The sequence below is a fragment of the Electrophorus electricus genome, chromosome 1, assembly GCF_041902795.1.
Source record: "Electrophorus electricus isolate QZ-2024a chromosome 1, ASM4190279v1, whole genome shotgun sequence".
Taxonomy (NCBI): domain Eukaryota; kingdom Metazoa; phylum Chordata; class Actinopteri; order Gymnotiformes; family Gymnotidae; genus Electrophorus; species Electrophorus electricus.
Genome location: NC_137497.1, coordinates 25,431,774 through 25,446,814, shown reverse-complemented (window position 1 = coordinate 25,446,814; position 15,041 = coordinate 25,431,774). Strand labels below are relative to the sequence as shown.

The following is a 15,041-nucleotide window of genomic DNA, read 5'->3' as shown; positions in this document are numbered from 1 at the left end:
TGTATTTTGTGGTATTTTGTGTGTGTGTGTGTGTGAGTGAGAGAGAGAGAGAGAGCATGAGAGAAAAGTGTGTGTATATGTGTGTGTGTGTGTGAGAGAGAGAGAAAGAGAGAGTTGTAGTGTGTGTGTGTCACAGAGAGATGTACTGTGTGTTCGTGTGTGTGTCTGTGTGTGTGTGTGTGTGACAGAGAGAGAGAGAGAGAGAGAGAGAGAGAGACAGACACACACACAAGGGTGTTGTGTGTGTGTGTGCGTATGTGTGAAGAGAGAGGTGTATAGTGTGTTTGTGTGTGTGAGAGAAAGAGCAAAGTGTGTGTGTGTGTGACAGAGGTGTGTGTGTGTGTGTGTGTGTGTGTGAGACAGACAGAAAGAGAGAGGTGTGTGTGTATGTGTAAGGAAATGTGTTTATTATTTTGTCCACTAGTTGTGTGTGTAGAGGAGTGTGTGTGAGAGATAGGGGTGTATTTTGTGTGTGTGTGTGTGTGTGTGTGTGTGTGTGTGTGTGTGTAAGCGTGCAAGAGTGCGTGCAAGAAAGGTGTAGAGTGCGAGTGTGTGTGTGTGAGAGAAAGAGCAAAGTGTGTGTGTGTGTATTTTATACTCAGCAGGCATGTGTGTATGATGTTCACCAGTGTGTGTGCATAGAGGAGTGTGTGTTTCCCTGCAGAGGCTATTTTAGCTCACACACACACACTGAGGAGTTATAATACCAAAGCCCAAACGCTGCATAGAGGGGCTCAGTGAATGTGGAGTGGAGTGTGTGTAAGTGTGTGAGTGTGTGTGTGTGAGAGGAGACGCTGTAGAAGGACAGAGTTCCGGCGGGCCAGACCAGATACACTCCTACCCTGTTGGAGCTGGAGGGGGCAGAGATGTCAGTTCTCTTATTATTGTGCCAGACAATGTAACTGTTATTAGAGCAGCTCAGCCTCCAGGACTTTAGATTACAGCCAAACTCACAGTCATCACTGTGTCCTTTCCTCCTGATTCCTTTATATGTCACTGATATTTCAGCCCTCCCACTCCACTCAACCTCCCAGTAACAGCATCCAGTCAGACTCTCTCTACACACAACCTGCTTACAGTAATCAAATCTGTCTGGATGATCAGGATACGACTGCTGCTGCTCCCACACACACGTCACCTTTCTGTTCCCCTCAGACAGAGAGAGACGTGTGTGTGCTGTGTTTGGGTCCAGTGTGAGATCACACGCATCTAAACACAAGAAGAGACATTAGAGCAGAGATCATAAATATTGTGTGTGTATGCGCGCGTGCGTGTGTGTGTACATTATATTTGATTCTTACATTTTCTTAGTCCTGGTTTGATTCTGATCTTCCCTGCATGTTCCAACCTAAAGAAACACACACACACACACACACACACAGACAGATAATAGTTCTGTCTCTCTCACATAGAAAAATAATGGATCTGTCTGTCTGTCTATCTCTCTCTCTCTCTCTCGCTCTGTCTCACACAGATAATAGTTCTGTCTCTCTCTCTCTCTCTCACAAACACACACATAATATTTCTGTCTCTCTCTCTCTCTGTCTAACACACAGATAATAGTTCTCTCTCCCTCTCTCTCTGTCTCACACACCGATAATAGTTCTGTCTCTCTCTCTCTCTCTCTCACACACAGATAGTGCTTCTGTCTCTCTCTCTCTCTCAGTCTCATACAGATAATAGTTCTGTCTCTCTCTCTCTTTCACATACACAGATAATAGTTCTGTCTCTCTCTCTCTCTCTCTGTCTCACACACACAGACAATTCTGTCTCTCTCTCTGTCTCACACACAGATAATAGTTCTCTCTCTCTCTCTCTCTCTCACACACACAGACAATAGTTCTGTCTCTCTGTCTCACACACAGATAATAGTTCTGTCTCTCTCTCACACACAGATAATAGTTCTGTCTCTCTCTCTCCCTCTCTCTCTCTCTCTCTCTCTCTCACACACACACACACACAGATAATAGTTCTGTCTCTCTATATCACAGATAATAGTTCTGTCTCTCTCTCTCCCTCTCTCTCACACACATAGTGCTTCTCTCTCTCTCTCTCTGTCTCATACAGATAATAGTTCTGTCTCTCTCTCTTTCTCTTTCACATACACAGATAATAGTTCTGTCTGTCTCTCTCTGTCTCACATACAGATAATAGTTCTGTCTCTCTTTTTCTCTCTCAAACACAGATAATAGTTCAGTCTCTCCCACTCTCTCACACACACACATAGTGCTTCTCTCTCTCTCTCTCTCTCTCTCTCTCTCTCTCTCTCTCTCTGTCTCACACACAGATAATAGTTCTCTCTCTCTCCCTCTCCCTGTCTCACACACAGATAATAGTTTTGTCTCTCTCTCTCTCTCTGTCGCACACAGAGATAATAGTTCTGTTTCTCTCTGTCAGTCTCACACACACAGATAATAGTTCTGTCGCTCTCTCTCTCACACACAGATAATAGTTGTCTCTCTCTCTCTCTTGGTCTCATACAGATAATAGTTCTGTCTCTCTCTCTCTCTTTCACATACACAGATATTAGTTCTGTCTCTCTCTCTCTGTCTCACACACACAGATAATCGTTCTGTCTCTCTCTCACAAAGATAATAGTTCTCTCTCTCTCTCTCTGTCTCACACACACAGATAATCGTTCTGTCTCTCTCTCACAAAGATAATAGTTCTCTCTCTCTCTCTCTCTGTCTCACACACACGGATAATAGTTCTGTCTCTCTCTCTCACATACACACAGATAATAGTTCTGTCTCTCTCTCTCTCTCACACACACACACACACACACACACAAATAATAGTTCTGTCTTTCTCACACACACAGATAATAGTTCTGGCTCTCTCTCTCTCTCTCTCTCTCTCTCTCTCTCTCTCTCTCTCTCTCTCTCTCAGTGCACCGAGGACACTGTCAGCACTGACATCCACACGTCTCTCACACATCTGGAGGACATGGACAGTTATGGTCCAGTGCTGTTCACTGATTACAGCTCAGCAGTCAACACAGTCACCCCAACCAAACTGACCGAAACACTCACCACTGGACTCACACCCTCCTTCTGTAAATGGGGGCTGAACTTTCTAACAGACAGAATCAGTCAGTCAGAACTGGCAATGTACATCCAGCACAAGGACTGAGAACACTGGGACCCCCCAGGACTGTGTGGCCGCCCAGTATAACACCAGCATCATCAAACTGGTTTGACTGATCACTGGATGAGACAGCATACAGGAGGGAGGTGACAGACATGGTGACATGGTGTCTTGACAACAATCTCTCCCTGAATGCAGACAAGACCAAGAAGATGATTGTTGACCCAAGGAGGAAGGAGAAGCTGCAGCACACACCACTACAGACAGGAGAGATGGATGTGAACTCCTTCACCTTCCTGGAGTTCACATCAGTGAGGACCTCACCTGGTCCTACAACACACCCCACATCAGTGAGGACCTCACCTGGTCCTACAACACACACCACATCAGTGAGGACATCACCTGGTCCTACAACACACCCCACATCAGTGAGGACCTCACCTGGTCCTACAACACACCCCACATCAGTGAGGACCTCACCTGGACCTACAACACACACCACATCAGTGAGGACCTCACCTGGACCTACAACACACACCACACCAGTGAGGACCTCAACTGGACCTACAACACACACCACATCAGTGAAGACCTCACTTGGACCCACAACACATACCCCACATCAGTGAGGACCTCACCTGGTCCTACAACACACACCACATCAGTGAGGACATCACCTGGTCCTACAACACACCCCACATCAGTGAGGACCTCACCTGGACCTACAACACACACCACATCAGTGAGGACCTCACCTGGACCTACAACACACACCACATCAGTGAAGACCTCACCTGGACCCACAACACATACACCACATCAGTGAGGACCTCACCTGGACCTACAACACACGTCCCACATCAGTGAGGACCTCACCTGGACCTACAACAAACACCACATCATAAAGAAATCCCAACAGTATCTGCTGTGTCCTCTGTTTATGTATGATACACAACATGACCTGCAGGTTAACACTCTCCTGACATCAGAACTCTGAAAATGTTCAGCTCTTGTTCACAGTTTTATTGACAACAGGAGGAAACGTGAAACTGAATCACATGAAAGACAAATCAACAATAAGCTAGCCACAACAAGTACCGATATACACAAAACACAATGCAGCAAACTTCACAGAGAATAACATTATCCCCCATAATGATCCATGATTACAAATAACAATACAATCAACTACACACAACCACAATGTTTTCAAAAGGTATGAGATGTACGCAGACAACTGCATTAGCACAGCTATAATAACTACAATAACTATAATAACGACAATAACTAGAACTCTTGGAGTTGTATTCTCTCTCTAAGATCGCTACACATATGAACCGACTCGCTGCTACTGACACCCTGTGGTTCTTAAATTAATTACAACTAACCTCAAAAAATGGAACAGAGTTTATAAACTCCTGACAGAACAGCATCTGTACTTCCTGAGGAGGCTGAGGAAATGTAGCATGTCAACTAAAACTCAACAGTTCCTACAGGAGAATGATGGAGAGTGAACTCACCAGCCACCACAGTATGATTTGGGAACTGCACTACTCAGGAATGGAAGACTCAGTTTTCAGTATTTTCTCATTCTCCCTCTTTCATAAACACACACAGACACCAACACAGAAACACATACACACACACACACACACACACACACACACACACACACACACACACACACACACACACACACACATATATACACGTAAGCACACACAAACAAACCCACATACACATGCACACACTAATGTTCCATACCTGAGAGTTTCCAGTCTGCAGTGGGGATCCTCCAGTCTAGCAGAGAGCAGATTCACTCCTGACTCTCCTGGGTGGTTGTACGTCAGGTCCAGTTCTTTCAGGTGGGAGGGGTTTGACCTCAGAGCTGAAGCCAGAGAAGAACAGCCTTCCTCTGTGACCAAACAACCAGACAGTCTGCAGAAAGGAAGGAAACAGGTAGAGAGAGACAGAGAGTGAGATGCACTTCCAGAGCAACCTGCATGGGGCAGCTAGAGAGGCTGGTAACTGTAGTTGGAGGTTCCTCCACTCTCATCTCCAAGATGGCGTCCTCCATGGCAGACGGCTTTATTCACTCTTCTCCAGATCGCTGCTGTCTGTGTTTATTTTAGCTCTTATTTTTATTCAGCCCTTCAGAACTCTAGTGCACTATTAACCTACATCAGAAGAACCCTAAAGCTGGACTTACACTGTGTGATTTCAGTGGTCTTATAAGACTGTTACATGTCAGACTGTATGAGATGATGCCAGTAAAATCTTGGCAGAATTCTACATCTGGCTGTGATAACAGGAGTAATAACATTGTCACATTTATGGACCTCTGAATCAGAGATAAAGTCTAAGAATCCTAAGCGATGCATACTTTTTTTTTGAAAGTTGCAAAGCTAATGCCAGATTTTCACAAGTGTTTTCCTCAAGATTACAGATAGCTAGACTGCAAGTAGATACAACAGACATTACAATATACTCTACAGTAGATACAACAGATATCACAATATACCCTACAGTACATACAACAAATATTACAATATACCCTACAGTAGATACAACAGATATCACAATATACCCTTCAGTAGATACAACAGACATTACAATATACTCTACAGTAGATACAACATATATCACAATATACTCTACAGTAGATACAACAAATATTACAATATACCCTACAGTAGATACAAGATATCACAATATACTCTACAGTAGATACATTATTACAATATACCCAACAGTAGATACAACAGATATCACAACATACTCCATAGTATATAGTACAGTGAAATTATTTTGTCATTATGGGAAATTTCTGAGAAATAGATATCCAAAATCAGCATATTGTAAACGAGTAAACGAATTCCCATAATGGTAGTATGACTTTAATATGGGATTATTAAACTTCCGCGTGCTGTCCGGACAGCAGAGCCCCTCGCAGTCTTCAAACACAGACTGAAGACCCATCTGTTTGTGGAATATTTAAATGACCACTGATCCTGCTCCTATGTTGACTAACTGAAACTCTAGTACTTATTGTAGGGTGTTTATTACACTGATAATTACACTGCTCCTGTGTTGACTAACTCTAGTACTTATTATTACTCTGATGTTGACTGTTCCTATCTTGACTAACTCTAGTACTTATTGTTTATTACTCTGATGTTGACTGCTCCTATGTTGACTAACTAGTACTTATTGCTTATTACTCTGATGTTGACTGCTCCTGTTGACTAACTCTAGTACTTGTTTATTACTCTGATGTTGACTGCTCCTATGTTGACTAACTCTAGTACTTATTGTTTATTGCACTGATTGTCTGTTATAGCTTATATGTATTTTGCACTTCTAGGCATTAGCACTGATCCCTGTATCTCAACAGTATTTTAGTTCATTGGTATCTTGCACATGTGGTAGTGTAACTGTTTTTGCATTTTGTTAAAATTCAGAAAAATATGTAAAACTTCAATATAGATTTATTAATGATCTGGTGATGGCCAAGGGCCACCATTCAATTGGCAGTGGAATATTTCAGCCCTGGAGTTCCCCTGCCCTGCACATTTGCCACATTTCACTAATGATAACCCCTGTTTCAGCTGGTAGTCAAGATCTATAATACCCTTCTGAGAAACATTATGTAGAAAAAGCATTTTCCACAATGCTTATTAAGCTGTGTAAATATATTACCAATTGTGTTTAATCTAATTACGCAATTAAACTAGTTCAATCAAGTAAACTGTATTTTGTACTTTTAAATGTAGTAAACGTGCATGTCCATCAAAGCTCTTAAAAATACGCAAGTCTGTTTCTTTGCTTAGGAAGAGTTATATTGCGGTGAGCAGCGAAATACCGTAAAATCGTGCATATAGGCGCATTGATTTTAAACCGCGGAAGACTTGACCGTGAATCGCTAAAGCGCGGATAGCGAGATCGTGGTTGTAACCTAGTGACCACCTGTAGCCTAGTAACCACCTGTAACCTAGCTACAAGGTTTAAATGTGTTTAAACTGATGTAGGTGACCTGACTGATTAATACACAGCTGTACTTCATGAACACCAGATGTTATAAATCACATCCCCGTCAAATCTCCCGCTACACCCTCACCCTCCTCCCTCCTGCTCTCAACTACGTGAAGATCCAACCGCATTTCTCCTAAAGACTTTAACTTGATTGTTGCAAAGACAAGAAGTCCAATCTTGCTTATTGACGGTTTGGTCAAATTGTTGAGACTGTTAGCTGGTTAGATATCTGTGCTGAACAGTAAACAACTAAACAAATCGACATAGCTAGACTTTCTTTGATAACATTACCTAGTTAGCTGTTATCCATGAATGACGATCAGAGATTGAGTGAAAATCTCATACAGGCTTTGTCTGTCTGTCTTAGTCCATCTACTTTTACTTTTTGTCTGTCCCTTTCTGGTATTTTCCTTTTCTCTTGAAAATCACCATAGCAGCAAATATCCTCCAATTCCAGTTTGTGATATTTTCTGTCATTTTCATGATCCACTACAGTTCTCTTCACCTCAGTAAGTTAAAACAGCTCCCCTGATGCTATTAGCCACTGTAATGACGTCATTCAATATTCTGCTAGCACGCCCGTCCTAAAAACCTTGTCACTCATATTTCTGTTACTACTGGATACAAGTGCTTGGATATTCATGTTATTACTACCTTTATTTTTTTCAAATGGCACAATTTTAAGAATTTGTGGTGTTTTGATTGTACCTTTTGACATTTTTAATACGTCAACAGACTTCCTAAAAACACAATGGCAACAATCACAAGGTTATTACTGTATTTCTAGACCAAACTGTTTTCTGCTGTTTCGTGTGCTCCCAGTTTTAATTGAGAAAAATATTAGGAACATTATCTTCACTACATATAATGGTGTTATACTGTTTCTGACCATTCTGGTGCCCTACACACACCCAAACACACCCTGCTGCCACCACACTACAGTTACAGTGAAACTACAAACACTCCATAACTGCAGACTGATAAGATTTAATAGACAGACTGAAAACAGGCATGCTAATAGAACACAGATTTGTACCTTCAGTTTCCAAAGTTGGCTCTGTCCTAGAACAACTCCCCCAGGTCATTTGTGCCAGTGTTGGGTAGTGTAGTCTATTGTGTGGCTGTGTGTATCAACATAAAATATTTTGGGTGTAGATTACTGTACAATCATTGAGTGGATTTGAACTTGTTACATCTACTACTGTATTCTTTTCCCTCTTCTGGTTTATGTTTAATGAAGACAGGTTTGGGGTGGAGCAAGTGTTGGGTTTGGTTTTTATTGTGGCTTATACTCCCCATAGAGACAGATGGCATGTTTGTAGATCTCCATCACTTTTTAGTAATAGTGGTTTGTGCTCAGAATAAAGTGTCTGTTGTGGTCTCTCCCCCTACACTGGCACATAACAGAGATGTATAAAGGTTGGTATCTCTCTCTAATCATCTGCAGCTGAAATAACCAGCAACTGAAGATGGCTGCCTCCAACACTCCTTTACCATTTATCAAACACCATAAGATAATGTTCTTCTTAATTTGTGAACCCTAAAGACGACCCTGATACTATATTGTGTGGGATGTAGCCTGGACACATTAATGTGTAACATATTAAAACTGTAGTATGACCATTGTATTAGAGTGTTGCTATGAACAATGCATTAAATAAAATATTTTTACACATTTTTCCTTTTTTTAACAGAACAGTGCCTTGAATCTCCCACTATTTGTATTTCATATAATTTCCCTGCAAAACACCTTCACTATTGAACTTCTGAGCCCTCTAGACATCTTGTGGTTTTAAGTATTTTCTGTGGTCAGTGTTTGTTCTCCTGTATGGAGGAAGCACAAAGACAAGGAGCACAGCAAGGGGTCCAGTGAGGAGCACATTCCATCAGTGGTGGTCATGTGAGGAACACATTCTATCAGTGGTGGTTACACACAGATAATAGTTCTGTCTCTCTCGCTCTCACCCACACAGACAGATAAAAGTTCTGCCTCTCTTGCTCTCTCTCTCTCTCTCTCTCTCTCTCTCTCTCTCTCTCTCTCTCTCTCTCCCCCTCTCTCTCTCTCTCACACACACACACACACACAAATAATAGTTCTGGCTCTCTCACACACAGTAGTTTTGTCTCTCTCTCTTACACACACACGTTTCAATTGAGGTGAAGCATTAGAAACAGTAGATGAAACATACTTTTCTCAATCTGTGTAATAAATAAGATTTTAAACAGTAGTCATATTGGTCCTGAACTAAACAGTGTGAGGTCTGGTTTACTGTGTATAAACAGTAGTCATACTGGTCCTGAACTAAACAGTGTGAGCTCTGGTTTATTGTGTATAAACAGTAGTTATATTTGTCCTGAACTAATCAGTGTGAGCTCTGGTTTACTGGCTGGAAAATAATTTTAGCACCAAATGTCCAGTTGAGGCCTGCAGAACATATTTATTGGAGAGACAGATGGGACCAGTGAACATCTTGTGGTGACACATTAAAATGGCCTTACAGCACAGAGGAATTTCAGGGTACACAAGTTAATATAGCGGTAAAACTATTATACACTATTATAGTGTATAATAAACTACATACTGTTTAATTCCTTAACAGATTATGATATTCACATGAGGTCAGTCAGGGAATCCTTAATTAACCCATAAGATTACAATTTGAATGAATTATCACCAATAAATCAAGGGTGCGGGTTACATAAACATAAATGTTATTACCTGATAAAGGTTTCATTTCTGTCCAGCACTTAATATTTTATATCACAAGTATTTTCCATTCTTTGAATCATCCCCTCAAAAAAGGTTGTATTTCAAGATTCCAAAAATTCTACTTGTGGTTATAATTCTATGTGTGGTTATATTTTTACATATAGTTATATTGCTACATTTGGTTATAATTCTACATGTAATTATAATTCTATATGTGGTTATATTTCTATGTGTGGTTATAATTCTCAGTGTACCTGAATTATGTAGTATCAAATGATGAATTATGGGTGCAGAAATATCTGATCTAAAGTTCTAATGTAATTATAAAACACCACATATGCTATGCACCACACACACACACACACACACACACACACACACACACACACACACACACACACACACACACACACACAATATCGCTACTTCACACAACTAATTTATTCACTAAAATCAACCATTACATTAACACACACAAAAAACAAACAACTAAACAAGTCAGCAGACCTGTGGAGCTACAGTGAGAGTGGACACAGCCGACACTACAGCAGACGTGTGGAGCTACAGTGAGAGTGGACACAGCTGACACTACAGCAGACCTGTGGGGCTACAGTGAGAGTGGACACAGCCGACACTACAGCAGACCTGTGGGGCTATAGTGAGAGTGGACACAGCCGACACTACAGCAGACCTGTGGGGCTACAGTGAGAGTGGACACAGCTGACACTACAGCAGACCTGTGGAGCTACAGGCTACAGTGAGAGAGGACACAGCTGGCTCCTCTGTCTCTGTCTGCTTTGTTCACTCTCTTCCATGTCCTCCTCCTGGACACTTTCACCATCAAGTTCTTCTGTCTTTTCTCTCTCCTGCTGTCTTCTTACTAAAGAAGGTTGCCATGGCAATAGCATTACTCTTTCTCTTCATCCTGGTTGTTTTCTGTCTCTCTATACTAACTGTAAACGAACAAGCAGGAGTATTTTATATTCTAGCCAGTTCCTTAGATTTAAGGAAGCTAACATTAGCCTCATTAGCTTTGTTACAGTACATCAGGCACCCAGCATGCCACACACACACACACACACACACACACACACACACACACACACACACACACACACACACACACACACACACACACACACACACTTCATTCCTTCTCTCCTCCTAATCTCCTGATTACTGTGTCTTGTTTGTCTTTCCTTCTCTCTTGTAATTAAGTCAACAGGTTCACTCGTCCAGTGCTGAACATTGTTCCTCACTACTGTGTTCAGATGTCCTGAGTTTACTGTCAGCTATCTGCTCAGTTTCTCTCTCTGCTGACTCCACGTCTTCTACCATCACTGTTCTATTTTAGTTTGATGTCTCTGGCTTGATGAAAAAATTAGCAGCCAACATTCACTCCTAATTCAAGCTAATATGATGTTAGCGTGAGGTATGTAGGTGTCGTAACCAACAATATACTGTAACTTGGCAATCTTAAGGTTACTAATATTAGCCAGCTACATGTTTCATAAAAACACCCATGGAGAGAGATCACAGGTTTATCTTAAGGAATAACCAATAAACTTTTTCAGGTCTATTGAACGAATATTAACTTGTTGCGTTCTTTCCTCCAGCACGGCTGTCAGTTCAGCTCTTCTCAACATGTGTTGAACACACCATGTAAATCATAATGAGAACAGGGTCCCACACCCAAAAACGCAAGGGAATCGTGTGATTGTAAAATTGTCCTGTAATGTGTCCAGAACCTCAATGGTTCAGCTTTAAATGTTTTAATTAAGACTTTAAGGGCTTTTATTTGCAGAGAGATTAGAATGTCTGATGTTTACAGTGTTTCCATACATAAACTAGATAAAACCACTCAGTGAAAATATTACATTACAACACTTCATTTTACAACACTGTTGTTGGAGTTTCTGAATATATTCATCCTGTAAGACATTTTGCAAAATATCTGCGCTCAGGTGACCAAAAATGCAGCTTTGTAATAAATACACCTGTACACGTGGACAAGGACTCATTTGTGTCTCCTCTTCACAATGTTATATTTCTCTTCTAGAGTTGAATATCTGCCCATGCATCACAAATGTAACTCTTTGTCTGCACAGTGTGGTCATTTAATGAAATACAGCGAAGTTTCATCAGAAAACTATATTTAGAAATATTTAAAGAAGAGAACTTTATAATATAATATAAAAGTGTAAATTTCCTTGCATTGCCTTGCCTGGAAATGTTTGTTTAATACTGTACTATAAGGGAGTTGACACTGACCTTTTTAAAATGGCTCTTTATTTACATTCAAAAATAGTCACAGAAACTCACCTGAGAATCTCCAGTTCACAATGTGAACTCTTCAGTCCAGCACAGAGCTGCTCCACTCCTGAATTCTGCAGGTCATTATTATTCATCTCCAGCTCTCTCAGTGAGGAGTTTTCTGTCTGTAGAACTGATGTGAGGGATTTGCAAGACTCTTCCGTGAGACCACAGCCCGATAGTCTGTAAAAGAGTAAATACAGTAAATAATGTAGTTCAGTCAGAGGATGATTAATTAAAAGATCTGAACTGCTAATAAAAATTTAAAGAAGAGCTTGAAAGGTCTGGAACACACTGATACATTTTCAGCCTTTTAATTTTACAAACACAGTAACATTTCAATACTACTGTGTCTTCATCAAAGACAAAATGGACAAAGACATGACAAATAACATTCATTAGCAACCTAAGACAGGTGAACAATTAATGGATGGTTGGTTTATAAGTCAGTGAAAGGCAGTTACCATAATCAGAGTTCAAATATCAAAATATCCCACCCCATAACAGGAAACAGAACAACATAGATCTCATTCAATGTTTCACAAATACAAACACACTAATATACAAACAGAAAATATTGTTGGAAGACATGCAGAGTAGTGATTATGGAGGAATAAACACTGCAGTAGTGATTATGGAGGTATAAACACTGCAGTATTGATTATGGAGAGATAAACACTGCAGTAGTGATTATGGAGGAATAAACACCGCAGTAGTGATTATGGGGGAATGAACACTGCAGTATTGATTATGAAGGGATAAACACCACTGTATTGATTATTGTGGAATAATCACTGTAGTATTTATTATGGAGAAATAAACACTGCAGGAGTGATTATGTAGAAATAAGCACTGCAGTAGTGGCTATGGAGTAATGAACACTGTAGTATTGATTATGGAGGAATGAACATTGCAGTAGTGAATATTAGTGTATGAGCACTGCAGTAGTGATTATGGAGGAATGGACAGAATGCAGAGAGCAGAATCTTTTACTAGTGTTTACATTCCTGTGCTTACACTATGAGTCACTGATCATGAAACATTCTCCTCTGCCTTTGCTTTTCCCAGTGAGGTCCTGAGTTCTGTCTGCGTGGTGCACCAAGAATCCTGGAGGCTTAATAGCTGAGTCAGGGATCCCATCAGTCAGTCAGGTGTGTGTGAGGCAGACCCCATCAGTCAGTCAAGTGTGTGTGAGGCAGACCCCATCAGTCAGTCAGGTGTGTGTGAGGCAGACCCCATCAGTCAGTCAGGTGTTTGTTTGAGGTAGACACCATCAGTCAGTCAGGTGTGTGTGAGGCAGACCCCATTAGTCAGTTAGGTGTGTGAGAGGCTGACCCCAGTCAGTCAGGCTCTTCCTCACTCTCTTTCACACACACACACACACACACACACACACACACACACACACACACACACACACACACACACACACACACACACACACACACACACACAGAGACATATAACAACTTCTGTCTCTCTCTCTCTCTCACACACACACACACACACACACACAGACAATAGTTCTGTCTCTCTTACACACACAAATAATAGATCTGTCTGTGTGTCTCTCTCTCTCTGTCTCTCTCTTTATTTCAGACACACAAACACACAGATAATAGTTCTGACTCTCTCACACACACACAAGGATAAGGTCTCTCTCTCTCTCTCTTCCTCTCTCACACACACACTACCTCTGTCTCTCTCACACACACAAATAATAGATCTGTCTGTCTCTCTCTCTCAATCTCTCTTTTACACACATACACACGCACACACTAGTTCTGTCTCTCTCCCTTTCTCTCTGTCTCTCACAGACACACACACATACATAATAGTTCTGTCTGTCTCTCTCTATTCCACACACACACACACACACACACACACACACACACACACACACACACACACACACACACACACACACACACACATAATAGTTCTGTCTGTCTCTCTCTCTCTCTATTTCACACACACACACACACACACACACACACACACACACACACACACACACACACACACATACAGATGATAGCTCTGTCTCTCTCTGCCTCACACACACACACACACACACACACACACACACACACACACACAATACTTCTGTCTCTCTCTCACACACACACACACCGATAATAGTCTCTCTCTCTGTCTCTCTCTCTCACTCTCTGTCACACACACACACAGATAATAGTTCTGTCTCACACACTCTCACACACACACAAATAATAGATCTTTCTGCCTTTCTCTCTCACTCTCTCTCTCTCTCTCTCTCACACACACAAATAATAGATCTGTCTGTCTCTCACTCTCTTACACACACACACACACACTGATAATAGTTCTGTCTGTCTGTCTCTTGCGCTCTCTCTCTCACAGAGACACAGATAATAGTTCTGTATCTCTCTTTCTCATGCACACACATAAATAATAGTTCTCTCTCTCTCTATTTCACACACACACAATACTTCTGTCTCTCTCTCACACACACTGATAATAGTATCTCTCTCTCTCTCTCTGATGCACACACACACCTAATAGTTCTGTCTTTCTCGCTCTCTCTCATACACACAAACAGACACACACACACACAGACAATAGCTCTGTCACACAAATAATAGATCTGTCAGTCTCTCACTCTCTCTCTCTCACTTACACACACACACACACAATACTTCTGTCTTTCTCTCACACACACAAAATAGATCTGTCTGAATCTTTGTCTCTCTCTCTCTCTCTCTCTGTCTCATACACACACACACACACACACACACACACACACACACACACACACACACACACACACACACACAGACACACACACAGACAATAGTTCTGTCTCTCTCACACACACAAATAATAGATCTGTCTGTCTCTCACTCTCACTCCCTCTCTC

The 15,041-nt window shown here is 41.3% G+C and overlaps 1 protein-coding gene across 1 annotated transcript in view; it reads right to left on the bottom strand.

Moving 5' to 3' along the window:
• Positions 1 to 233: 233 nt before the first annotated feature.
• Positions 234 to 15,041, bottom strand: part of LOC113568572 (NACHT, LRR and PYD domains-containing protein 6-like) — a 36,296-nt gene continuing 21,488 nt past the window's right edge. Inside the window, exons 6-9 of the mRNA XM_035526523.2 lie at positions 12,152 to 12,325; positions 4,852 to 5,025; positions 1,302 to 1,348; positions 234 to 1,209 (exon numbers count right to left, since the gene is read on the bottom strand). Coding sequence (XP_035382416.2) covers positions 668 to 1,209; positions 1,302 to 1,348; positions 4,852 to 5,025; positions 12,152 to 12,325 — 937 coding nt within the window. The 3' untranslated portion in view covers positions 234 to 667. The remainder of the gene's footprint in view (positions 1,210 to 1,301; positions 1,349 to 4,851; positions 5,026 to 12,151; positions 12,326 to 15,041) is intronic.